Source organism: Phascolarctos cinereus, unplaced genomic scaffold (genome assembly GCF_003287225.1).
Source record: "Phascolarctos cinereus isolate Bilbo 61053 unplaced genomic scaffold, phaCin_HiC Scaffold_3;HRSCAF=262, whole genome shotgun sequence".
Taxonomy (NCBI): Eukaryota; Metazoa; Chordata; class Mammalia; order Diprotodontia; family Phascolarctidae; genus Phascolarctos; species Phascolarctos cinereus.
Genome location: NW_027555736.1, coordinates 67,152,488 through 67,180,388, shown reverse-complemented (window position 1 = coordinate 67,180,388; position 27,901 = coordinate 67,152,488). Strand labels below are relative to the sequence as shown.

Genomic DNA, 27,901 nt, shown 5'->3' with positions numbered 1-27,901 from the left:
CTATCATTATTGTTCCTGGGAAAGCGGTCTCAGTCTGTTGTTGGGATCAGAATCGAAGCCTTCCCAGGCATGGAGCTACCTGCCATAGTTTGAATTCTGCTATTATAGGATCACTTCCTTACTGCACTGAGGCAGCAGAGGACAACTTTGTGGAGAGCACGATATATGAACAACAAAGCCAGTGGGCTGGAGGTGAGAAGGAGCCTTTGTGCTGCACTAGAATCCTTGCAATGTCGAGAGAAAGGGACAAAGGCTCCCTAGCACGTTGGGTAAAACCCCTGTGGCAAATGTATGGGAAGCTGTGGATGAGTCCGGCACGATGAGCAAGCATGGGTGGACTGCTTTGGACAACATTGGAGGGAATATCCACAGATCTTCTGGCTCTTCGAGTCCATCTTTCGTGGAGATCCATTTGAGTGTGTAAGTATTCTCAATAACCTAGCGGAGGATGCTGCAGTCGTAGGCCCTTGGTTGGATGGTCCATTAAAGACTAGCCAGTCTGGCACAAAGTGGGGATTACAAAGTGGTAAAGGGTTTTTTCCTTCTATCATTGCCCTCAACTGTGTGAAGACACTGGCCCCCAACAGGAGGAGTTCCTGGGATCCCAGAGCTGAAAATCAGCCCTGCTCTCTAATTATAGAGATTATGCAGACAACCTCTCCCCGCACTGCTCATTCCTCTTGCTCCACAATGGCATCCTCTTTGGCAGACTCTAGACCCAGGTTTTGGGTTGTTGTTGTTTTTAATCTTAAAAACATATTTGGCAATCTGGTCACACCTGTGGATCCCTTCTCAGAATAATGTTTTTAAATGCACAAAATTAAAACTCATAGGATTACAAAGGAAGCCAATCATACTGAAATATAGCTATTAACATTTTTTTGAAAGTCAAATTTATAGACTCTAGGTTATGAACCTGGAGTGTTGGGTTAGTGATAATATTTTAAAATCCCTCTCTGGGCTATGAGACACATAGGAGGGCCCACTTTTAAAAGCCTGTAATTATTTCCTCTTTCCCCTCCTCAACTGTGCAGGAACCTACTTCCCCCTCCTCCCACTCCATCCCCAAGGTTGGAGACCATGGAATCAGCCAAGGTGAGAAAGTCATCTGGCATTAAAGATCTGATTATTATTATCTGCCCTGTCTCATGTGTGATCCCTCCCAGACGCCTCCCAAAGCCCAGTGAATGGAGGGATTGGGGGTGAATGGGAAGTGACTGCTGTCGAAGAGAAAGCAGGGGGGATCAGCTCTCTCTCTGAGGCACTCAGAGATCAAATTCCCAATGGGGAATGGAGCCAAAACTCACGTCAAAATCCTAAGTGAAGGTTGAACAAATACGATGGAATCATTCTCTAAGGGCAAGAGAAAGAGGTATTGAGGGGAGAAAGCAAGCTGGGGTAGGTAGACAGGGGGCCGGATGGCTTTGTCAGGCTTCAGTGGTGCCCTGGGTCTAGGGTTACAATGGGCTGGTAGCACCTGAGCCTCATTGACTAGCCTCAGCACCTTTTTAATTCTTCGTCAGGCGGCTGACTGATCCACCTTTGGAGAGACAGTAAAGATTAAGAGGATGACAATCAGGCATATGCTTACATGGGGTTAGGAGGTAATCTTCCTGTCTCTGTGCCTTGGAAACCCTGAGGAGGGCAAGACACATGCACACACTTAGCCAGGAGGCGTGAGAGACCACTCTCAGCATAGGAGAGAGAGGGTAGCAGAGATAGAGACACCGACAGGATTGAAGAAAGTCAGAGAGGGGAGAAAGAGATAAGGAAAAGAGGCAGAGAAGGAGGAAGGGATGAAGGGAAGGTGAGAAAGAGAGAAAGCCGAGGTACAGAGAGTGAAAGAAAGAAAGGGTGACTGAGAAGGAGAAAAAGAGGGGAGAGAGAAATATAGTGGTAAAGACAGAGGGCAAGGAAAAACCAAAGAGGAGGGGGAAAGGAAAGGAGAAAGGAAGTCCTGTGTCCAGCTGGCCAGCCTGGGCTCTGCAGCTGAAGCCCAGTGGGTTCTCCCTAGGCTCTGGGTCTTCTGAATCCCTGATGAACCAGGGTGCAGGTCTGGATACCTTCTTTCTTTTGGGTTTGGTGCTGTCTGCTACACCTGCTTTAGAAGCCAGACCTGGTGGACCTCCATTTCCCCATGTTTCTTGGCTCGGTTCTCAAGGAGGAATGATGCTGGGGTTCACTCTGAGTGCTAAGAGGCCAAAGGGTGGGAGACTCTGATGGTTTCCAATAAAAAGTCAAGCTTCTCAGAGTACAGAGAATTGGTGCCCTGAGTCCCAGGCTTCTTCAGTGTTCCTTTGGACCAGTTCTAGGCTGTGGCACAAGGGAACTTTCTTAAGGCTTCCCCACTGAGATCCACTCTCATTTCCTGCAGAGCTCAAGGATGTCTGCTTCCCCCACTGATCCCTCCACACCCACTGATCAGGAGGACAACCAGGCAGGTAAGGCATTTGCTCATCTCTTGTCTGAGGACCCTCTTCCCCCATTGCCCCGGAGTCCTTGATGCTATCTTGGATGAGGGGGGTAGAATGGAAGGCAGATTCAGGAGGAAGGAACACTGTAGGATGGACAAGAATTCTTTCCAAGAATGGCTTTAGGCTATGCTGTTGGCGCACCCCCCTACAGAAAGGGCATCAAAGTCAAATAGAAATGAAGAACACTAAACTATTTGTAAAAATCCTTGCATATTGACTTAGAAAACCCACAGAGTAACATTGTCTATGTCTCTTATTATACTTTTGTTTATTTTGTTAAATATTCCCCAATTGTACTTTAATTTGGTTTGGGTTACATTTGGGAGTATTGCCGACCAAATACATGGTGGACACCTCTGCTCTCCAGGGTTGTCCCAGCTCTTCTCAGGCAGCCAAATGTGGAGAGAGATGTCTTTTTTTTTTTTCATCAAGATCTCCCCCACCCCAGGAGTCTTAAACAAAATCTACTTTAAAGTAGTCATAATCTAATTGTTAAAGTTTTTTGGGGGCCAAATGGCGGAAAATCCTCCAGAAGTCTAGAGCAGAGGAGCATCAGGTTTTTTCTGAGTACACGTGCCCAGGATATCTACCTCTAACTACGCACCAAGGCAGGGAGCCAGACAGGTTCTTGAGCATGAGCAGAACCTGGGCTGTCTTTGAGTAACACGACCAGGATTAGTTTTTCTTCTTCTCCTCCTCCACCTCTCCCTCACCCCCAGGCACTACTGTCCCTAAAGAAACACTAGTGGCCTTTTGAAATAGTGACCAACAAAAACGTGAATTCATTTTTGAATGAATTGATTTTTTTTTTACTGAGTCGGGTTGTGTGTGTGTGTGTGTGTGTGTGTGTGTGTGTGTATGTGTGTCTGTGTGGTGGTATTTTTCCAGCTTGACCCATGATTTCTTCAGTTGGAATTCCAGTTGGTACAGAAACACCCTTGGAGCAGCTAGGTGGCACAGCGGATAGAGCACCGACCCTGAAGTCAGGAAGACCTGAGTTCAAATCTGGCCTCAGACCAAACACTTGACATTTACTAGCTGTGCGACCCTGGTCAAGTCACTTACCCTAATTGCCTAAAACAGAACAAACCACCCTCTATCAATATGGAACAACTCATCTACAATTTACTGTCTCAGAGAGTTGTTCCTGGGGCAATAAGTTAATAAATTTGCCAAGGATCACACAGCTAGTATGTGTTTGACTTCAGACCTTCCCTACTCAAAAACTAGCCTTTTCTTCCCCTGTGCCATAATAGCTCTTGACTGGAACATAGCTGATGGTCATTTAGAACTGGACTGATCCATCTAGGTCAGAGATAACTCATTGATTCATGCCAGTGGATCTCAGAACCACATGTCACATCTACATCTAGTAACTTCCTCAAGGAATGTGTCCTTTCACTCATCCCTCTGGGCCTAGAGAGCAGACAGCAAGGTCATTCCTGTTCCTGAAGGATAAAACATAGAAGGTTTGGGAGAACAGTCCTGTTTGACCCATAGGAACATGTGATGTTAAAGTCAGCGGATGGTAACAGTAAGAATAATTGCTTACATAAACCATTAAAACTAAAATATGAAAGTGAGAAGGCTTGGGGTCCTGGGGTCTAGCAGCACTTTCAAGACTCCAACTGTGGAAGAGGGGCAGGGAGGGCCCTGTAGCAAGAAGGGAAGAGAGGATGTGGCTTAATCAAATACTTTTTATGCTTCTCTAAGGACTTGGGCACTGAAAACTGAATATCAACCCCTTTCTGTAGGCCTTGTCCTGTGAACATGAAGGAAGCAGGGGCCACTTTCTAACTAGCGGACAGACTGAGACTGAGGGGGTATGTGTGGATTTTAGGTCTTTCATGCCCCCTCTCCCTCAAATCTGTACTCCCAGAGAGCAAAGAGCAGTGCCTATCAAGGGAACTGTCCTGATGGAATATTCCAAACCACCTGGCCTTGCTTACTCTCTGGTAAGCTCCTACTGTGGGATTGTTCTAGGATTTAACCTCTGACACTTACTAGCTGTAAGACCCTGGGCACGTCACTTAACTGTTTTCTACCTCAGTTTCCTCCATTGTAAAATATAGCACTTATCTCTCAGGTTGTCATGAGTGTCAAAGGAGATAATATTTGTAAAGCACTTAGCACAGTGCCTGGTCATAGCAGGTGCTTAGTAAATACTTGTTTCCTGCTCCCACCCCCTTCTCCTCTTCCCTGGCTATGGTCAAGTAGTTACAGTTCATGAATCAACTCCAATACTTCAGTAAATTTCTGGTCTCATCATGGGGTACACTCTCTTCGCTGGTGCAGATTGCAACCTATCTACCCCTTCTCATTTAGTGCAATTTTGATCCATGTCCTCTTGCAAACATTCCACAGAGGATCTATCCTATACACTGGAGGTCTTCCTCCAGGTCAGGAGTTTTTAACCTGGGGGTCTGTGAACTGGTTTGTTTTTTTAATTTGATAGCTTTATTTCAATATCATTAGTTTCCTTTGTACTCCTGTGCAGTCTCTTTTATGCATTTAAAAGCATTATTTCAAGAAGGGATCCCTGGGCTTCCCCAGAATGGCTACCAGAGGGGTCTGTGACATAAAAAAGGTTAAGAATCCCTGGCCCAGGCCCTTTACCACTCTATCAGTACCAGAATGACTGTCAGGCTACCCATCTGTTATCTCTCATTCTTGCTACATGACTGGCCCATTTTTTCCTGGATCATACTTTATCATTTTAAAAAATTCAATTCACAAGTGTTTATTAATCTTTTACTCTGCACAAATTCTTGTGCTAGGCACAGAGAGTGTAAAAATTAAAACAAATTAAAATTTAAAAAAAATTTCTAAGTTGCTATTTTTAGAGACTTTATGATGTGTACACAAGGAAATATGATAAAAACCCATATATGACGGGGGGGGGGGGGGGAGACGGGCAAAGGCTAGAACCTGGGTGTTTCTTATGCCACTTTTTGTGGGTGAGTCATCACTGATGAGATGCTACAGCTACTTATAAGCTCATCTTGTGTTTCTGCTTTGCCCTTGGGTTGACCTAAATTTTTGATCCCTCAGAGACTGTGGTATAATTGTGATTCAAAGCCATAGAGCATCCCTAGAATCACAGAATCATAGACTTAGAGTGGGGAGGGACCTCAGAGGATATAGAGCCCAACCCCTTCCTGTTCTAGATGAGGAAACGGCCTCCCTCACCAGGTTAAGTGACTTGTCTAGAATCACATGGGTAGTAAGCATCAGAGGCAGAATTGGGACCCAAGTCTTCTGATTCCAGAGCCAGGGCCTTCCCCATTGTACCACACTGCCCCTGAGGATAATTGGCTTGAAATACATTTGTATTTGTCTGTGTGTGTGTGTGTGTGTGTGTGTGTGTGTGTGTGTGTGTGCGCGCGCGCGCGTGTGTAAAGGCGGGAGTTTGGATAGTTGAAAATGAAAACACATTTTAATGTTGTCTGGACTTATCAGTAGATACACTCTCAGAGTCATGACTAGGGAGGGGCAACAGGGCCTTTGCCCCAGGGCAACAGGGATTTAGAAGGTGTTTACGATACTTATACTTCAGTAGCCTAGAAACAATGGAACAAACAACCAAGTTAAGTAGAATAATTAGTTAAAATTAGTGAAATTATTAGTTAAGGGGCAGCTAGCTGACAAAGTGGCCCTGGATTTAGGAAGATCTGAGTTGCCTCGACAAAAAAAGAAAAATTAGTTAAATTAATTAGAAAATTAGTTAAAAGTTGCTAGTTAGCTACTCAGTCAGTGGCATTACCCTGGGTATTCCTTCCTGTTCTTGTTGCTGCCCTGATCTTTCTCCATAGGGACCAGGGGCCCATAATCTCCCCCACAGCTGAATTAGCCAGAAATGTTTGGCTTGCGTTCAGATTAGCTGAGTCATGAGAGAGTGGAGTTAGAGTTGATCAGGACCTTCCTTAGATGCCATTGAGTCCAATCTCCCAATTTTACAGATGAGGAAACTGAGGCACAGAGCTCTTACGTGGTTTGCCCCTGAATCCCACAGCTAGTAAGCGTCTGAGGTTGGATTTGAACAGAGGTCTTTCTGACTGCGAGTCTAGGATCTATCCCCGCTGGTACCTGGCTGCCTCTGGAAGATTCTTCTCTCCTAGTACTCCTTTTGTTGCTGTTCCGCTTTGTCTGACTCTTTGTGACCCCATTTGGGGTTTTCTTGGCAAAGATGTTATACTGATTTGCCATTTCTTTATCTCTCAATTGACAGATGAAGAAACTGAGGCAAACAGGGGTAAGTGACTCAAGCAGGGTCACACATCTAGGAAGTGTCTGAGGCCAGATTTGAACTCAGGAAGAGGAGTCTTTCTGACTCCAGTCCTGGCACTCTATCCACATTTCCCTAACATTTATTCCATCTACCTATATCACAGGGGAGCCAAACAGTCATACTCTGCTCACTTTGCATGCAGTGTGACCTCCCTCACTCCCAGACACCCCAGCTAGGATGCCACCACCATAACACAGCTCCGTCAGGGCCTGCCCCTGGCCCTTTCAGAGGTGAGGCTGGGCCTGGTTGGGCTGTACTCCCGGCTATACTGCTCCCAGGCCAAGGGAATTTGTCCCAGGGCTGAGAATTTGGTGTCTCTGCTATTCAGGATGGCGTGGTCGGTCTATCAGCGTTCCCTCCCCTACAGGTCTGAGTCCGGGGCTCCTGTGCAGAGTGTGCGGGGACAGCAGCAGTGGGAAGCACTATGGCATCTATGCCTGTAATGGTTGCAGTGGCTTCTTCAAGAGGAGTGTGAGGAGGAAGCTCATTTACAGGTGAGAAGGCCCCATCAGCCCATCCCCCTTTCCAGCGGCTGGGAACTTCCACTCCCTACGGAGTAGCAGAGCTAGGGAATTGTCTCCTGAAGATCCCTGGGAAAATGTGGGTTGTGCCAGGGAAGGCAGCAAAACCTAAGATCCTTGGTGTTGGATTCTTTGTGACCCACCCTCTCCCTCACCACCCTGGCTGGGCAACCTGGAATCCCCCCTGAACGAAAGCCCATTCCTAAGGAGTTCATACACAGACTCACCAGCCATCAGCCCAGATCCTTCTGTGGGGAGGGGGATGGAGACAGGGCACAAGTAGGTCTCTGCTTTCTCTAACCAATCAATAAGCATTTTAAAAGCACCTCCTATGTGCCAGGCACTGTGTAGGTCCTGGGCATACAAAGACAAGAATGAAACCACCTTCCCCCTTACTTACTTTCCACCCCATAGGTGCCAGGCTGGTTCTGGGACATGCCCCGTGGACAAGGCCCACAGAAACCAGTGCCAGGCCTGCCGACTGAGGAAGTGTCTGCAGTCAGGGATGAACAAGGATGGTGAGTGGGGGAGGGGATTTGTGGGTCTATGAGGACCAGAGGTGAATCTGTTAGTCGGGGCACCCAGGCAAGGAGTCTTGATTTGGAAAGGCTGGAGCTTCGCTGGTGGGAAGTTCTGAGCTCTCTTCCTCACCGGGGGTCTACGAGTTTGTTGGGTACAGGAGCTAAATCAACTGGCCTATGGTGATAAGATTACCCAGAAGCTCCCTGGAGGAGAGGTCTTCACCCAGGTTCTTGGCTTCCCCAGCGGTCCAGAATGAGCGCCAACCCCGCAGCACGGCCCAGGTGCGTCTGGATAGTATCGAGCTGGACTCCAACCTCAGACCAGAGCATCTCACGACTACTCGAGCTGGGCCCCCGCCTGCCAGTCCTATTGTGCTTGGCCTTCGAGTTCCTGCCTCTGCCTCCATCACCGCAGTCCCTGGTAGTCGGGCTCTGACGCCTCCGGGAAACCATCGCTTCATGGCCAGTCTCATGACAGCAGAGACGTGTGCAAAGCTAGAACCAGAGGATGGTGAGTGAGTGTACCCAGCGGTTCTGAGGCCCCTTACACAGCCTGCTGAAGTCAGTCCCATGATTCGTATGTATATAGGCAGGCCACGGGAACACAGAGCAGACATGTCCTCACCTTATACTGTCTCTGGAGTCCCAGACCGAATAGTGCAGGGACTAAGGCACTCACTTACTTCTAGCTGCACTAAACTGTTGCATATTGTTTTTTACCTGCAGAGATGTCCAGTTCAATTTAATAAGCATTTATTAAGCACCAGCTGTATGCTTGGTCTTGGAAATATGAAAATAAACAAGATTCAGTCCCTAGACTTAGTGAACTTAGAATCCAGTAGGGCATGTAGGATAAATACAGAAATACTGAACAACATTCATGTTAACCCTCTCTCCTCCAACAGCGCAGATTACAGCCCACCCTTGCCTTGCAATCCTCTGCAAGTCAAATATGATAAATGTATAAGGGAGGCAGGAACTAAGGAGGTGGAGATCCCTGTCAGCTCACAGACCAGGGAATATTTTGTGGAAGAGGTCACAGATGAGCTGAGGCCTGAGACATTTTGCCAGGCAGAAATGAGGAAGGTATAGGCAGGGGTGGGGTTTTGTTCTGTGAAGTTTGTATTCAGTCAAAGGGCCACACTTGAGGACCTAGAGGGCTGCATGTGGCCTCAAGGCTGCAGGCTCCCCACCCCTGAAAAGGGATGGCTAAAGTATAGGAAATGGGCCAAAGTAGAAAAGGGTGGAAGAAACTGGGAGATGGTAAGTCATCCAGTTTGGCAAGATCATAGGTATGTAAAGGGGAGTCTTCTGAATAAAGACTGAGAAGGTAGATTGGAGGCAGTTTGTGGAAGGCCTTGAATGCTGGGTTAGTGGTTTCCCTTGGGAACCACTGATGGTCTTTGAACAGGAAACTGACATAATCAAAGCTGTGCATTAGGAAGATTTCTCAGGTAACTGTGTGAAGAACAGGATAGACAGGAAAGTAACATTGGCCACGTTACTTAATCTACTAGGCCTCCCTCAGTTTCCTCTACTGTAAAGTGAGAGGGCTGGATGAGATGGCCTCTGAGACCTCTTCCAGTTCCATCTGTGACCTTATGATCAAACTATGATGGCGGCGGTGGTGGTGGGAGTAGAAGGGCAGGAATGGATGGGAGAGAAACTACGGAGGGGAAATCAATAAAACACCACCACTAAACAATTGGATGTGTGACAGAGGACAAAAGGTGGGAGTGAGCAGAGATGGCATTTGTGAATCCTGAGCAAGGTCTGGAAAAAAGTGGCTTCCTCTCATACTGTCCTTCCCTGCAAAACAGGAGACTTGGCAAAGGCTTCCACAGATTTGATCTTATCTATGTAATCTTAACCAATGTGCATCACCACCCTAAGCCTTCTTATTCCAGAAAACTCTTATTCTTATCTTTCCAAGAATCCTTCCTTGATAGAGAATCTACTCAGTCAACTGGAGATCTTGCCTTGAATCTTTTAATATTTCATGGATTCCAGGGCTGTCTATTCTTCCCTTACTCTTTTTTTTTATTATTATTTTTAGGCAATTGGGGTTTAGTGACTTGCCCAGGGTCACACAGCTAGTAAGTGCCAAGCGTTTGGTCTGAGGCTGGATTTGAACTCAGGTTTTCCTGACTCCAGGGCTGGCTCTCTATCCACTTAGCTGCCCCCCCTTCCCTCACTCTGGCTCACATCCTCTTCTGATTAGTACTTGTTCTTAATGTCTCTTATTGACACTGCTTGTGCACTATTCCGCACTGACAGTGTGTGCCAGTCTATTTACATCTGTCCACCTTGTATCTTTCCATTTGCCTTTGCCAGGGAGGCAGTGGAAAGGATACCCAAGTTTAAATCCCAACTCTGCTTACCTGCTAGTAATAGTAGTTATAGCTAACATTTATGCTGCAGCTTAAGGCTTGCAAAGTGCTATCTATCTATCTACACACACACACACACACCACACACACACACATACACATACACACACACACATATTTTTTTCTTTTGGTCCTCACAATAATCCTGTGAGACAGATACTAATATTATATAAGCTGAGAAGAATATATGAAGCTGAGAGAGGTTTCCAGGGACATACATAGTGAGTGTCTGAATAGAAACGCATTTATCAAGTGCCTACTCCTTACCAAGTACTGTGTTAAGCCTGGAGATACAATTACAAAATCAAAGATAGTTCCTGCCCTCAAGGAACTTACACTCTAGAGACAAGGCACATTGGAGATTGGCATTTTGGTTTGGAAAGTTACTGGGATGGGAAGTGAAGTGATTGGGGAGTAGATTGGCATGCCCTTTCTGAAGTTTGTTCCAGAACTGGAAAGTATAGGGACTGAGGCAGGAAGAGGGGGGAAAAGGTATCATTTGGGTGTCAAGGCTGATAAAGAAAGAACAAATATCTTGGACAGGTAGACAGATAGGTACATGTGTTATGTTGGGGGAAGGGGGACAAATGAAGTAGAACATGGCTGGAACCAGGGATGGATATAGGGGGTGACAGATACAATCAACAATAAGGGCAGTGGGGCCCCAGGGCAGGAATTCTAGGGGTGAAAGTTTAAGTCCTTTAGGAAAAGGAGAGGTGAAACTTGAACCCAGGTGTTTCTGACTGTAGGTCAGGGGACCTTGAACAAATCACTGCAAATCACAGCAAAGCTGTTACTCATTCCTACCCGCCCAAGTTAGTAACATCCCCACCAGTAGTTTGTATATATTTCATCTTTACTTATCTGTTGTTTTCCCCACGAGGCATCCCTTGAAGGTAGGCACTATTTCATTGTTGCCCTTGTATTGTTAGTGCCATGTATAGGGACTAGAACATAGTGTTCTAATTGAATTTAACCTCGTTGGCCCTGTGTTTCCTTGCCTACCCAACTGGGCAATGAAGTGGACCAGATGCTTCCTTGTCTTGGTCAAGTTTGGGCTGAAATTGGGATCACAAGGAAGCTTGAGGAACACATCAAGACACAGGCAGCAGAGTCAAAGTAAAGCCAAACAGTGTGTGTGTGTGTGTGTGTGTGTGTATAAAACAGTAAAAAGATGAAGTCAGGGAGGATGGAAGCAGGTCCCCTGGGTCCCCAGGTGGAATTGGGTTCCCCAGACCAAGTTGACTTTGGGAATTGGAGCTTCTCCACTGGTTTCTTCCTTTAGTAGGGGTTGGAGGGAGGCTACTGAAGTCATTACACCTCCAATGTCCCTTCCGGTCTATGACTCTAGGACCCATTGTATTTAGCACAATAGAGTAAAACTCAGAATTAAAAGTCCACATACTTCTAGTAGCAAGTCGCCCAGGCTTAGGGGAAGGTAATGAGCATTTATTATGCACCTACTCTGTGCTAGGCTCTTTGCTAAGCACCTTATGAATAGTCTCATTTAAATTAAAATTACTCAAGGTTCTTTAGCTGGTTAGTAGACACGATTTTTTTTCAGCAATCCTCTGTCAAAACCACTGACAAAGCATAAAACCGAGAACTATATCACCTCTTGCCTCTGTCACAGAGGGCATCCTACATAAAGACCGAATAATATAGAGTGATTCTCTAAGGACTTGAGGGTCCCGGATACTCTTGCTTGGAGGTGATGTTGTGCTGATTAAAACAGACCCTAGAATGCCCCAGGGCCTCTACAGTGAGATCCGTGGACATTCTAGAGAAATCGAGGTGGCAACTGTATGAATTGCCAAATGTATCAAAAATACGTATGACATGCTGTTGGATGTTAATTAGTCTATTAGCCTAAATATCTTGGACACATAGGCCAGATGGATGAAGGAAGGAAAAAAGGAGGGAAACTAGAGTTTATTAACCACTATGTGTGAATCAATAACTCCCAACAACAATGAGCTAGGCCTGGAATTCAGTAGGAGAAGGGCATGCTGAATTATAATTTGTAAATTTTAGAGTGCTTTCAATGATCACAAACTACCTCCTGCTGCCAAAGAACATTTCTAAAATGATGGCATTGTTCTGGGGAGGTGATAATAACAGCTACCATTTGTATCAGCACTTTAAGGTTTGCAAAGTGCTCCACATTTATTATCCCATTTGATCCTCACTCTGAGGTGGATGCTACTATTATCTTGATTTTACAGATGAGGAAACTGAGGAGGAGAAAGCTGGTAAGTATCTGAGGTAGTACCTGAACTCGGGTCTTCCTGATTCAGAGCCAGCATTCTGTTCACTAGCACCTAGCTAGCTCAAGGATATCAATCTTGGACCACCACCATTTCAGACGAATCCAAACTGAAGGGCAATGAAGGGATACATGGTAGATGCATGTTGTTCAGTTGTATCTGACTCTTTGTGACTCAATTTGAAGTTTTCTTGGCAAAGATACTGGAGTGGTTAGCCATTTCCTTCTCCAGCTCATTTTACAGATGAGGAAACTGAGGCAAATGGGATTAAGTGATTTGCCCAGGGTCACTCAGCTACTAAAGGTCTCAGGCTGGATTTGAACTCGAGAAGATGAGTCTATCCATTCACTCTATCCACTGTGCCACCTAGCTGGCCCTAGGCTGCAGCAAATTATCAGCTTAGAGCAGCCTTATGCTGTATCTACCTGTAGGTTACAAAGATCAGTGTCGTCTAGATTTTTAAAAAGATTCATTTATAGGTATACACGTTAATTATGTCTTCTGTATTGCCTTCAGGTGGCTGTCTACCTAATGTATCCTAGCCACGGGGTGGCGGGTGGGGTGTGGAGGAAGAAAGCATTTTTGACCTGGGAGGGTTGAATGGAACTTTTAACTGAAATTGGGAAGGCAGGAGGAGGAGAGAAGGTTTGAGAGAGTTTAATTATGGATGTGTTGAGCTTGGGATACCGGTGGAACATCTAGTCAGAGCTTCCCAGAAAGAAGGGGGATTGCAGGATAAAGGCCAGAGGCCAGGCACCATCTAGCTGCCTTTTCTCCACGCAGTTGATGAGAATGTGGATGTTACGAGCAATGAGCCAGAGCGTCCCTTGACTGGTGACCAGCAGGGCTCATACCCTTCTACCAGCCCTGAGAGTGTCTACGAGACGTCTGCACGCCTGCTGTTCATGGCTGTGAAGTGGGCAAAGAACCTCCCTGTGTTCTCTAACCTGCCGTTTAGAGACCAGGTAATTTAGGCTACTGAACTTATAAAGCCACACCTATTCTACCAGAAGCCCAACCCATTTTCCCTAAGCCCTGCCTATTCCACAGGAAGTCCCACTCCCTCCTTACGCCATCCTACCGTCACCCAACCCAGCTCCCCACCAATATTTTAAAGAGGGTTTGTATTGTTACAATTTGGATTAGCATCCTGAGTCAAGGTCCATAGAGAAAAATGCGGAGCGGGGCTGGGGCTTTGTTCTCTTCAAGGCTGGGAGACCACTTAAAAGAAGCTCTTGTCATAACCCAGGTCCAGTAAACCAATGCACCAAAATTTAGTCATGAAAGCACTATCCCAGTGTGTGCTTTCTCCGCCTCAGCCCATGGATGCCTTCCAGCTGAGCCCCTTTCCAGCTGAAGCCTCCCCTCTCCCCAAGTTTTTGCACTTGGTTATGAGTTTTTCGGCTAGGGAGGGTGTGCACACATCACTGGGTCAAAGAGAGTCAGTTTGGGCACGCTTTGGAGAAGACGTAAGAGAAGTTGCGTGTTAGCTACTGTGTATGTACCTCTTGCAGAAGAGACAACCGCAGAGTTTACGTGAGACGGCAGAGAAGGGTACATCTTTTAGGCACGTGACAGGGGTCAGAGATGTTATCAGACAGGGAGAGCGATGCCCCTGAGCTCTGTGTCAGACAGCAGCCAGTGTCTATCAAGGTATGCACCGTGATTTTAGGGACGGCGATCCCTGTGCAGGATCCGAAGATCCTGAGGTTACTTAATATTAACTGGAAGGCAGAAGGGTGAATAAAGAAGGGGGCACAGACAGAACAGTCTCCAGAAAAAGCTTAGATTTCTGGATTTCAATCAAAGTCAGAGAGGAATACAGCCTCTGAGAATCACCAAATCGAGGAGCCGGAAGGGGCCTCGGAGACCGCCGTGGGTAGGGAACGGGCAGCCTCAAGGCATGGCAGAATGATGACCTCCCTTGTTCTGGATGCTTTGCCTCTCTTCATGCAGGCTAGGGTAGCATTGGCTGCCCTGTCTTACTAACTCAGAGCTTGCAGTCCACTAAAACCCCCAGATCTTTTTTTCATGGGAATTGTTGTCTAGCCACACCTCCAATATCCAGTTCTCCTTTATATTTTGTCTTTCCCTGTTTGAATGTAAGCACCTTGAGAGCGGGAACCGTCTTGGTTTTCTTGTTTTTGCCTCCTCAGCACTTGCAGCAGGGTAGTAAGCATTTAATAAATGCTTGCTCTGTCCACCTGTGTATCTATGTATTTGTCCATCTGTCTATGTGTCTATCCATCCATCCATCCATCCATCTATCTATCCAACTTCCAGCCCTGTTCAACTTTCTGTCTCTTTGTCATCCATCTCTCCTATATTTATGAGTTTGATTTTTGTAATAAAAATATAGGACTTTACATTTATCTCAATCACTTTTTTTTATTTTTTTGGGTGAGGCAGTCAGGGTAAGTGACTTGCCCAGGGTCACATAGCTAGTAAGTGTTAAGTGTCTGAGGCTGCATTTGAACTCCGGTCCTCCTGACTCTAAGGCTGGAGCTCTATCCACTTCACCACCTAGCTGCCCCTGCATTTCATATTTAATGTTAGACTTTGGTTCAAATCTTGCCTCTGACACATCCTGGTTGTGTGGCCCTGGGCAAGTCACTCTCCTTTCAGCACTCTGAGCAATTCTCTACGACTCTAAGTTGCAAAGAAGATGTCAGCCCGAACTGATTGAGGGAATGTCCTCCCTAGGCACTCCCTATCCCAATGAAATCGCAGCTCCAGGCCCTATCCCTAAATTTTATAACACACACACACACACACACACACACACACACACAGAGCCACATCTAGCCCCAGGCATTAGAGGAACAAAAAACAGGAGCTTGGGAATGGGTAGGGGAGCAGAGGAGTGCATTGTGCAGGAGCAGCTCTGGAGCTCTGTCCACTCGGGCTTTACCAGCCTCTAGGCTTGAAGGTAGAGGACAAGGGAGGGTTATTTTTTTAACTTGTGATTTCATTGGTACAAGAAGTTCTTGGTGAAGAACCTCTCCCTCTACCAGTGCAATTAAGAGGAGGTGACTAGAACCTGGAGTCAGGTTAGGCCAATACCTGTGATGAATTGTGAGATGCCAAACAGGGGATGGAGTGTACAATCTCCAAATTGAAAGAGACCTTAGATGTCATTAAATTCAACTTCACAGCAGTTTGATCTCTTCACAGTACTTGACCTCAAAAAAAAAAAAAGAAAAGAAAAGAAAAAGAAAACAACTTGACCTCCCTGACTTGCAGACTTTCAGTGGTGGGGAGCTCATTACCTCATTAGGCCACCATTTTCAGTTAGCTGTTAGAAAATCCTCCCTTACATTTAGCTGTATATGCTCCCCTTGTCTGTCAGAAATACAAGTAGTAGAATGTAAGCACCTTGATGGCAGGGAAAATATCTTTTAAAAAAACTGCATCCGGGGCAGCGAGGTGGCACAGTGGATAGAGCACCAGCCCCGGAGTCAGAAAGACCTGAGTTGAAATCCGACTTCGGACACTTGCTACTAGTTGTGTGACCCTAGGTAAGTCACTTAACCCCAATTGGCTCACCACAAAAAACAAAAAAAGAAAACCCTGCATCCCCAGTGCCTACCACAGTGCCTGGCACATAGTAGGTGCTTAATTTTTACTGAATTGAATTGCTGAAAATGTTTTAGTCTTAATTCTTCAGTGCAATTCAATTCAACAAACAATTATTTTTCCTCATTGTCAGTAGCAGGGAAACTCAAAGGCCTTTCCCTTTCATGGGCAGGTTCACTTTATAGGAAGTAGGAGAGGAATTTTGAGATTTTGTTTCTGGACTGCAAAGGTCCAGGGAGGAGAGAAATCTTGGTTGGAATAAATAGGTAGTGGAATTAGCTAAGAGGCTTCCACCAGTGGTGAGACTGAGTTATGACCACAGGCGGCTACACCTGCCTTTTGCCTTGATCTCATTGGGCTGCCTGGGTATGGTTGGCAGGTGTTACAAAGCATCTAGCCCAGGCCTATAGGCACAGTTGATTTTGGTCAGCTTCCCAGGCATTTTGGCTCCTCCTCGAAAGTGAATGGAGAAGGGGGTGGATTGCCTATGCTCCCCACCCCTCCCTCTGGGGGATTTCTCCTTTTCCCTGATCAATCAACATTTTAAAATTTTCTCTAATCACTGAACACTGATTCAAAGCCCTAATGCTCCCGTCCTTCCAGGCTCTGAGCCTCTTTGGCATTCAAAGTTCAAGATTTTCCACAGTGGATAGTGTCATGGATTCAGGAAGACCTGAGTTCAGATCTTGCCTCAGACACTTATTAGTCGGGTGACCCAGAGCAAATCACTTAAACTTTCTCGGTCTTAGTTTCCTTGTCTATAAAATAAGGATAGCAATAGCACCTACTTCAAAGAGTCGTTGTCAGAATCAAATGAGATAATATAGGTAAAGAACTTTGCTAACCTTAAAGTGACACATAAATGCTATTTATTATTATTATTTCCCCCTTTCCCCGCAATGACTGGATGCTCCAGTCTAACATCTGTGCTAAATGCTGAAGATACAAAAAGAAGCAAAAGACAGTCCCTGCCCTCAAGGAACTTAAAATCTAATGGGGAGACAACATGCAAACAAACATATACAAAGAAAACTATATACAAGATAAATAGGAAATAATTAACAGTGGGAAGGCACTAGAATTGAGAAGTTAGAGAATTGTTGTTGTTTAGGATAGGGGTGAGCAACTAGGTGGCACCATGGCACATAGAGTATGGGACCTGCCTTAATTCAAATCCTCAGACCCTCACTAGCTGTGTGACCCTGGGCAAGTCACTTAATCCTGTTTGCCTCAGTTTCCTCATCTGTAAAATGAGGGGTTGAACAAAAAGGCTTCGGAGATTCCTCAGAGTGATAAATCCATGATTACATCTGTAACTCTGCATGCTATGCCTATCTTGTGCAGCTTAAGATCATATTACCTTCTTTAGTTGCCCTGTCTCACTGCTGAATGACGCTGAGTTTATAGTCTGCCTAAAAACCTTCAATCACCCATCTCCTCTCCACTCCTCTGCTCTCCTCTCCTCCTCCACTGAGCCCATCCCCTCTTGGTTGGCAGTTGGGTAACAAGCTTCATCCTTGATCCTCAGGAATCATGGCTCATCACCGCAATGCCCAACAACTACAGTGACATAGTTGTTACTGTACAAATGGTTCTCCTGATTCTGCCTGGTTCAGTTTGCAAATGTTCATGCACTTTCCCCCAGGTTTCCCTAGATGTTTTTCAAACAAATGGCTGCATAGTCCTCTCCCCACCCCATTTTATACTTGTGAAGTTAATTTTTTTTAACCCAAGCATCCGATTTTACTTGGATCCCTCTCAAATTTAATCTTGTCTGGTTTGTCCCATCATTTTACCCTGTCAGGATCTATTTGAATCCTGATTTTGTCATCCAGTACATCAACTATCCCTCAGCTTGGTGTCACCTGTAAGTTTGATAAACATGGTATCTACCTATACCTTTATCTAAATCATTAATAAAAATTTAAAAGGCACAGACAGAGTCATTCACAGATCCCTGGGGCACTCCTCTGGAGACCTCCTTCAAAGCTGATATCACATCATCAATGATTACTCTGAATTGTCCATCTAGTTCAGAAGACACCTGATGCTACACCATCCTCTGCCCTTCATCTCATCCACAAGAACAGCATGAGAGACTGTCAAATGCTTTGCTAAGCTCGATACATTTAACATTCCCTGATCTACCATTTCAGTAACCCTGTCAAAAATGAAAACAAGTTCATTGTGGCAGGCAGGATCTGTTCTTGATGAAACCATGCATCACGGCTTCCTTTGTAAAAGGTCACTAGCCATTTCTTTATCTCAAGTTCATTTTCAGCCAATTAGGGAGCCTCCTGATTTCTGGTTTTTCTACTCAAATTACTCCTGAATCATCATTATCTCACCTCTTTCCTTCCTAGTCTCCCTCCTCCCCCATGCCCACTCTGAAAGTACACAAAGACAAAGCCTAGGTGACAGGTGTGCCCTGGGGACCAGGCGGAGGGAGGATGTCCCTTCACAGTTCCCCAGGCAATGGCCTGGCAGCGTAGAGTTCACCTCAGGCAGCTCAGAGATTCTGGCTCAGATTGTTTCTGTCTTTTCTGGAAACTCTAAGTAATGCTTCCCATTCCATAGGTGATTTTGCTGGAAGAGGCCTGGAGTGAGCTGTTCCTTCTGTGTGCCATCCAATGGTCTTTGCCCCTAGAGAGCTGTCCACTGCTGTCTGTGCCAGACCCAACCCCTGGTATTCAGGGAAAACTCATGAGTGCTGCAATAGAGACTCAGATCCTGCAGGAAACCATCGCTCGCTTTAAATCACTCACAGTGGACCCCACTGAGTTTGCATGCATGAAGGCTCTCGTACTCTTCAAACCAGGTAGGCAGGAACCAAACTTGTATGCTGGAATATCAGATAAAGGCCAGGAGGGACTCCCAAGACCTTCTTACTAGAACTGGGTACCTTTGTCAACTTCGTCATGTATTACCCAGGCCATGAGCCTGGGCACTGCGAAAGGACATCTCTTATCTCCCTCCCCACACCTGCTGTATCCTATTCTAACACTGCTAACATCAAGTCATCAAGTCTCCCCGTAGCCAGTAGGCTGTAACCCTCCCATGTCCTCTTACGGGCTTGTCTTCCAATCCAAGCACCTCCCCCATCTCCCCTACCAATAGGGCCTGTTAGTGCAACATAGGTACAAGGGGCCCCCTCTGATATGTTGACTGGCTTCAGCTGGGCATAGAGGGTGTGTGTGTGTGTGTGTGTGTGTGTGTGTGTGTGTGTGTGTGTGTGTGTGTGTGTGTGGCTTCTTTTCTTTTTAGGCAATTGGGGTGAAGTGACTTGCCCAAGGTCACACAGCTAGTAAGTGTCAAGTGTTTGATCTGAGACCGGATTTGAACTCAGGTCCACTAGTGTGTGTGGCTTCTTGAAGTGCTCCTTGGAGCAATTTAGCTATCATCTGAAATCTCCAGCCCTGAGACAAGGTAATACCACGGCCACTGGATTGGAAGCACCTTGTAGTCTTGGAGACCCCTCCTGAGCTAGGTTCACAGGAGGGGTTCTTAACTTGGAGTCCATGAATCTTTTAATTTTTTTTTTAACATTTTGATAACTGTATTTCAATAGAATTGGTTTGCTTTGTAATCCTATGCATTTTATTATATGAATTTTAAAATGTTATTCTGAGCAAAGGTCTGTAGGCTTCACTCTACCTCCAGAGGGGGTCCATGACACATACACAAACATTAAGAATCCATGGATTACAGGTAGGTGTTTGGCCAAGTGTGGGTAGGGGAAGGGGCGGGGTGTGGAGAGGGAGAAAAGAGAAAGGGAAAAACAAGGTTCCAGTCCTAAAGTTAATAGAGGCAGAGAAAGGAGGCAGAAATGCTCAAGGGGACATAAGGTTCAGGAGCCTCCAGCAGCCTCATCACAGGATGTGTTCTCAGTGGTTTGGGGTTTCCATTACGACCCACAGTGACCCCTTCCCTGGCCTGGATTCAAGCTTCCTGGCCCCTTTTTTCTCTTCTAAACCCTTCACTTGAGGACTAAGTTCCATAGGGTCAGTTTAAGCAGGTAGAGATAGTGCTAGCCATCCTTAGGCTGAAAAATCCCACGGGCAGAACAAAGACTGGCTGGGGAGGGGAAAGATAGGGTTAGAGGGGAGCCTGGAAGGAGGAATTCAAAATCACCTTTTTTGCCTTGTATGTGCACACTCTTCAAGAAGAGCATTGGGAGTCCCTTAGACCTGGGGCCCTGAGACTACTGTCCATTTTTCCTTCCTTGTACCCTCTCTCCTCAAGAGGAAAATGCAAATTAGTCCAGGTAATGCTAATGACAGTCTTCAATTACTGTCCTCTCCTTCCCCAATATCATCAGCATTATTCACATCAAGAGAGGCAGAAGGGAGCCTTAGTGCTGGGGAGTGGAAGGTGCCCTACATTTGGAGTCAGAAGATTGCAGATCAGTGAGGAGATCCCTTCCCTGATTTCAAGTCACCAGGACCATAAGAGCATGGATTTAGGACTGGATAGAGCCTTAGACATCATCTAGCCCATTTTCCTTGTTTTCCAGGTAAGGAAATGGGCCCAGGGGCTAAGTAACCTGGCCAGGATCACACAGATGCTCTGATTGAAAGTCCAGTGTCTTTTTTTTGGTTTTTGTTTTCTGAGTTTATTGTTTATCCATCACAGAAAAATGCATTTTACTTGGTAGAGAAAATACAGCCTGAAGCCTCATTTCAAACAAGGTGTCACCTATTCATAGTTTCCCCCACTAGATTTAAAATTTATTCATTTTGAACTTAAAGACAAAAAGACAAAAAAATTTACATGTACACAGTACAACATAAAAAGAAGATTCAATATAAATTTAGGGCGATTAAATTCAGTATGAACCATGAATTTTTATTTCACATAGTTTCCTTTTTTTTGAAACACTATGTAAAAATACCATACAGCATTTTCAAAGCCACCCTGTTTTTTCTGTGCTTTCTTCTAAGTTTTCTTTTGTTCTCTGCTGTGCACTTTTAATTTTTTTCTCCTTCCCTCCCCACACCACCTCACCCTAGAGAAGGCTACCATTAGACACAGATATGTGTGTGTATGTAAAACTGTACTATACATACTTCTATTTATCAGTTCTTTCTCTGGAGGAGGATAGCCTCTTCCTTCATAGGTCATTTGTAGTTGATTGGAGTATTTAGAATATTTAAAATGATTTTAGTCATTCAAAGTTATTCTTTGAACAATATTGCTGTTACTGTGTACAACACGCTCTTGGTTCTGCTCATTTCACTCTTCATTATTTCCTGCAAGTCTTTCCACGGTTTTCTAAAACCAACCAGCTCATCATTTCTCACAGCACAGTAGTATTCCATCACAATCATACACCCCAACTTGGTTAGCTACTCCCCAATTGATGGGCATTTCCTCAATTTGGATTTTTTTTTTCTTTTAAACATTTTATTGACATTGTGCAAAACAAATTGTAATTGGTTCCCAATAACCTGGTCTGCCCACTCAGAATTCTTCCTCTAAACAAGGAAAACAATCTGGTGGGTTTTCTGTAGTATTTCCCATAGACAAAAAACAAAGGGCAAAAGATTTGGATTCCAAGCCTGGCTTCCACACTGAACCTTCTCTGTGCCTTGTTTTTCTAATTTGTAAGCTAGGGGAATTGGACTAGGTGATATTTAAAGCCTTCTTCTGGCTCTAAATCTTATGATCCTATATACTTTGGCTTCCTAGATTCCACAAAGAAAGGGAATAGACCATCCTTGATTTTAGTGAACAGGAAGTGACACTGACAGTATTTGAGGGTGAGCTGTTCTGACAGAGACCACAATTCAACATTTGAGCAGGAGAGAACCCCTGGCATCCTCATCCCCACCCCCACCCCCCAAGACATTGTCAACCTATTCAGTGGAGAGCCCCCCAAATAGAAGGGGTATGGTAGGACCAATGGAAAGGAATAGAATTGGCTTTACCTCAGACACTTACTAAAACAGCTTTCTTTTCAAGGATGCTTATAGCAGTGAGATTTATAGTTGCAAAAAACCGGAAGCAACTGAAATGACCTACCCCTAGGATGCAGTTAAGCAAGCAGACCCATCAGTGGAATGAAACATTCTGACACAACTGAGGTCACTGCTTGGGAGAAGCAGAAGGAAATAAGGAAAGACTTAGAAGAAATGATGTGTAAGAAGAAAGCAGACCCAGAAAAATCTGAAGACATGTGACTAAGGAAAAAATATATATATACACAATACATGGGTGAATGGACAAAGCAAATGGGAGGGAATATTGAGGGAGGAAGTCACTGTTAAGTTAGACTAGATGCTGCAAGTAATTTTTCAAAGTGCAAATGATTATATAAAGATAATTTAAATTATTTTATCATTTAAAGTTAAATTGATTAAAATATTTTAAGAAGTCAATAGCTCATAGGAAGACTAGAAGATAATTTATAGAAGTCCAGGACTAAAATCACTAAGCCCTCAGGGAAAAACTCCTGCCTAGCTAGCTACCAAAGCCTGAGGTTAGTTATCACAGGGGAAAGGGCCTTTTCCAGAAATGGTAAAAGTCAGAAAGAACAGGGAAGTCCTTGAAGTAGACAGTTACTGGAAAGTGAGGAATGACTAATTCTTCATTGGCCCATGATTTTGTGGGTGGAATTCTGTTCTCCATGGACACAGACCACCAACTCAGTGAGGCTTAATAGATAGCTTTCAAAAGTGGTAGTAGCCTGGAAATTCATCCCCCTAAAGACAACTTAATTGAAATTCTTGAAACTTAGCTCCACTGGTTCTTAGCCCATAATCAAATTGAGATAACACATGCAAAGGACTTTCCAAAGCTGAAAGTCTATGAAAATGCTAGCTTTGGCATTTTGGTGAAGTATAAGGACTCCTTTAAATGCATAAAATGAAATATATAGGTTTTATTAAGCAAAATAGTTATACTGAAGCAGTTTATGAAAATGCTAGTATATATGTAAATTTATATATATATGTATATATAAACTCAAACATATATGGTGTTAATATATAATATGTAATTATATATTAAAATATTATGTTAATTATATGTGTATTATATATGTTAATATATCTCTATATATGAAAGATCATGGATCTATGGTGTTTAAAAAGGTCCAAGAAACATAGTTTCTGGGTAATTTAGTCATTTTATTAATAATGCCAGCATTTTAATAAAAGGATGGTTGTTTGGCCAGCTCTCTTAGACCAAAGACAATCATGAGGATGGGGGGTGGGGGCACAACTTTTATGCCTTTCAAAGAAGAGTAGGTGTTCCCCAGGGTGGCAATCAACTCTGATTGGTTAACAATTAATGAGAGAATGAACATTACAATGAGGGGCTGGACCTGAACTTTCATTATGTCATTTTACTTCTTAAGTTACCCCTAGCCTTGAGTCATCTATCTAAAAAATTTATCCCCACCCAAACCTGAGTAGAGCACAACGGCAGCTCTACCTGGGTGGGGTCTGGATAGAGGACAAGGTTAGCTCAACCTTCAGACACTGAGGTCTTGAAATGAGGATAAAAGAAAAAGAGGGAAATCTGAATCTCCTCAAATCATTGGTTATTAATAATTATTTCTCTCAGCCCCCAGGTTATGAGCCACTAAGTTCTCTTCCAGCTCTGAATTTATGAGTCTATTCAACAAATATCCACAAGGTTCTAGCTGCTAAGGCACCGAGTTTCATTTTCCTCTTCTGTAAAATAGGGATAATGCTCGTATTCCTTGTACTTTTTAAACCTTAAAATGCTATAGAAATGTGAATTGTGACCTTTGCTTCACAGGATTTCTGCTTGGAGTATTTGAAAGTAGAATCTAAAATCGGTCATCTGTGAAGCCTTGGGAAAATACCATTTTACTTCAGCTAGTGCCTTTTTTTTTTTAAGTGCCTTTGATTTTAGCTTACACAATCTTCATTCCTCTGTCCTTGAGAGGCAGTGTGATGTACTTTTTGAAATGTTGAAAAAAATGATTTTAAGATGATGTAGAATTTTTCATTCTAATGAATACCATGCTTAACATGGAGTGCTCATGTCTTGTTTCTCAGTCCCTGACCTCTCTCTCTCCCTCTCCCATCCCTCTGCTCCTTGATTACTGAACACTGAAACAGGAAAACTTTTATATAAAACCATCGGGTGCTGGTTCCAAGCACTTTATATCCTGCCTAAATAGTCAGGCATTTATTTGAACAACACTGCTCAATCTTGCTTGCTCGTCCTGCCTGATCCAGAGTCCTTTTTTAATATAATAATATTTTCCCCCAATTACACGTTAAAACCATTTTAAAACTTTTTTTTTTTAAAGTTTGAGTTTCAAATTCTATTCCTCTGTCCCTCTCAACTCTTCCCCCTCCCTGAGATGGTAAGCAATCTGATATAGATTATACTTGTGCAATCATGTAAAACATTTCCATATTGGTCATTTTGTACAAAAAGACTCAAATAAAAGAGAGAAAGAGGAAAAGGAAGGAAGGAAGGAAGGAAGGAAGGAAGGAAGGAAGGAAGGAAGGAAGGAAGGAAGGAAGGAAGGAAGGAAGCATGTTTCTAGTCTGTATTCAGACAATATCAGTTCTTTCTCTGGAGGCGGATAGCATGCTTAATCATGATCCTTTGGGATTGTCTTGGATCACTGTATTGCTGAGAAGAGCTAAGTCATTCACAGCTCTTCATCATACAATGTTGCTGTTACTGTGTACAATGTCATGCTTCTGCTCACTTCACTCAGCATCACTTCATGTAAATCTTTCCAGGTTTTTCTGAAATCAGCCTGCTTGTCTTTTCTTATAGCACAACAATAGTCCATCACAATCCACCACAGCTTGTTTAGCCACTCCCCAATTGATGGGCATCCTCTTGTTTTCTAATTCTTAGCCACCATGCTATAAATATTTTTGTACAAATAGGTCCTTTCCTCTCCCCTTCCTTTTTTTTTTTTTAAATGTCTTTGGGATATAGACCTAGCAGTGGTATTAGAAAGCCCTTCCTTTTTGTGCAGCATATGCAAGAAATCAGTGTTTGAATACACCCAGAGAAGGTGAAAAACATGTGTGAGCCAAGAGAGAGAAGGCTGTTTCCATTTGGGGGAAACTCCGTTTTCAGAAGTCATGATCAAAATGAAGCCTTTGGAGGAGCAGGAGCCATTAACAGCAAATGACTCAGAAAATGAGATAGATGACTCCTTTCAAGCTCTCTATGGCCAGAGTTATACTGAAGAAGGATTTTTCCCCTTCCTCTTCTCTTTTCCTTTACTTAGCTCCTCTTCTGAAAATAAGACTCTTATCTATTCGACACTGTGGAATACACTTGGCTGAGAAGTCAGCACTTTAAAAAAAATCCAAAACAACCTAGAATATTGCTGGTTTCTTCTGTTCAAAATTTTGCTTAATTAGCCCCAAAAGATTATGCACTTTTGAGATGGAAAGGACCTTAGAGACCATTATCTTTTGACAGTTGAAGAAACTGCTTACAACTTGGCAACTATATATCTTTTACAAGTTCAAAATAAATTTGATTCCTACTTGAGAGCTGTAGGACTTTGAGTGTGTCATTGAACCTTGGACACTCAGGCATGTGTGAAACAAGGCTACCTAGGCATCTCAATGGCACAGATGGATGTAGCTGTGGCAGAGTCAGAAAGACCTCAGCCCAATTCCACTGAGAGCATTTTTAAGCTAAGTGACCCTGGGTAAAGTCACTCAATTTCAGCTTCCTAATGAATAAAATGGTAATAGCAAGAGTGAATAGCACTAGGCTTGTTTCAAGGATCAAATAAAGCCAGTAATAGACACTTTGGAAAATTTAAAATGTTATGTAAATGCTAACTGTTTAACTTCAGAGTTACTAAGACAGATCATTAACACCTGCCATATTTTTGTTGTGGTTCTTGAGTCGTTTCAGTCATGTCTGACTTTTTGTGACCCTATTTGGGGTTTTGTTGGCAAAGATACAGGAGTGGTTTGCCATTTCCCTCTCCAGCTCATTTTTACAGATGAGAAACTGAAGCAAACAGGGTTAAATGACTTACCCAGGGTCACACAGGTAGTATCTTAAGTAGGATTTGAACTCAAGAAGATGAGTCTTCCTGGTTGGAAGCCCAGTGTTCTGTTCAGTTTGGATAAAACCATAGAAAAGGATTATATTTGTAATTATCTGAATAACCTATTCTCTCTCTCTCTCTCTCTCTCTCTCTCTCTATTAAGTTATGGTACATTTAATTTACAAAATAATGATGTCATGAGCAGGTCAACTTCTATGTAATACATACTCTTGTTCCTAAACCAACAGTCACTTTAGGTGGTAAAGGGCATTCAAAAGAGTACTATATAGTATTTAAATTTCCTTCCAATTTCTGGTAAGAAAAATATTCTTCCCTATCCCTGTCTTTAACATGTTTGTAAATTGTACAACACTAATTAATAACAGCTGGCATTTAGAGAGTGCTTTAGGGTTTGCAAAGCACTATGTAATATTTCATTTGATACAACCACCTTGGGGAGAAGATGCTGTTATTATTCCCATTTTACTGATTAGGAAACTGAGGCTGAGAGGTTGACTGGCTCATGGTCGCACAGTCAGTAATTGTTGGAGTTAAGATCTGAACCCAGGTTTTCCTAACTCCAAGTTCAGCACTCTAATCACAGAGCCACCTAGCTGCCTCTGATTATAAGAATTATGCTGAAAGGTGTTGGGGGACATTGGAAAATGACTGCTCCTGACCCAAGTTTTTATATATTGCTCTGCAGAGGTAGGGTACTTGTTACAGAGTTTCTCCGTAGTTCCTATTGATTCCATTAAGTGGGATTGTACTTGGGGTGAATATTGCCGCAGGCTAGAATTCAGCTTCCTCCTCCTCCTCCTCCTCACTTGGTGCTTCTACTTCGTAGAGACTCGGGGCCTGAAGGATCCTGAGCAGGTGGAGAATTTGCAGGACCAGTCCCAAGTGATGCTGGGGCAGCACCACAAGATGCATTACCCCAGCCAACCGGTGAGGTACGAAAGCTGGCCAGGCTCCTCTCTTTGGAAAACTCTGGCCGCACCACCTCCACCACCTTTTTAGTAATTTTGATGGAATACAATCTCCTTGAGGGCAGGGGCCATATTATTTTTGTTTTCGCATTCCCAAGGCCCTAGCACAATGCTTAATGAATGCTCAGTGCTTGATCTTGGGACAATCGGGGTATTACCCTTCAGGGCTTGAATCAGGTCTTTTCTTGTCCACTTGCTGATTGGCTAAATGGTATGTGTCATTACAGAATATTTTTCCACAGGTCTACCGACCGTGTCCTGGGAGAAGAATGTCGTTAGGGAGAGGAGTGTTTGTTCTAAGCTGCTCCCTGGGACAATGGGCTTGTATCTCAGCACACATCGAAGCATTTCTAATCACTCCTAGCCTTAAAGTAATTCAGCTTCACCAATCAAGCATTTGCACTCTCACTGTTCTTGGGAGAGGACAAAGTAGCTTATTATTTGTTTTCCTCAGGAATATTCCTTAATGTAGCAAGCACAGTTTTGTAAAGAGAGATTTCTATTGTTAAGTACACACAGAGTTCTCACACTTGAATATATTGCTGCTGCTGCTGCCACAATTTTGTAAGTCTTCCTATACTGTGACCTCTCCAAGGTTAATATAAATAGTACGTTTTTACTGCTGTCTTTTCCTCAGTCAAATCAAGCCCTTCACTGGAGGGAAGTGTTACCTCCCTAAGGGTGATGCCTTTGGTAACTAATGATGCCTTTCTCTCCTCCTTTCCAGGTTTGGGAAACTGCTTTTGCTTCTACCTTCTCTGAGATTTATTTCTTCTGACCGCATTGAGCTCCTCTTTTTTCGTAGAACCATAGGAAACACACCCATGGAGAAACTCCTTTGTGATATGTTCAAAAACTGA

General features: G+C 44.0%; 1 protein-coding gene across 1 annotated transcript; it reads left to right on the top strand.

Annotated features, from left to right (window-relative positions):
* The first annotated feature begins 319 nt into the window (after nucleotides 1-319).
* On the top strand, nucleotides 320-27,901 carry NR2E3 (nuclear receptor subfamily 2 group E member 3). Its single transcript, XM_078151602.1, has 10 exons — nucleotides 320-420; nucleotides 1,035-1,095; nucleotides 2,375-2,441; nucleotides 7,091-7,256; nucleotides 7,698-7,801; nucleotides 8,049-8,315; nucleotides 13,245-13,426; nucleotides 18,615-18,855; nucleotides 26,900-27,005; nucleotides 27,769-27,901. The coding sequence occupies exons 1-10, from the start codon at nucleotides 320-322 to the stop codon at nucleotides 27,899-27,901; spliced, it is 1,428 nt and encodes a 475-aa protein (XP_078007728.1).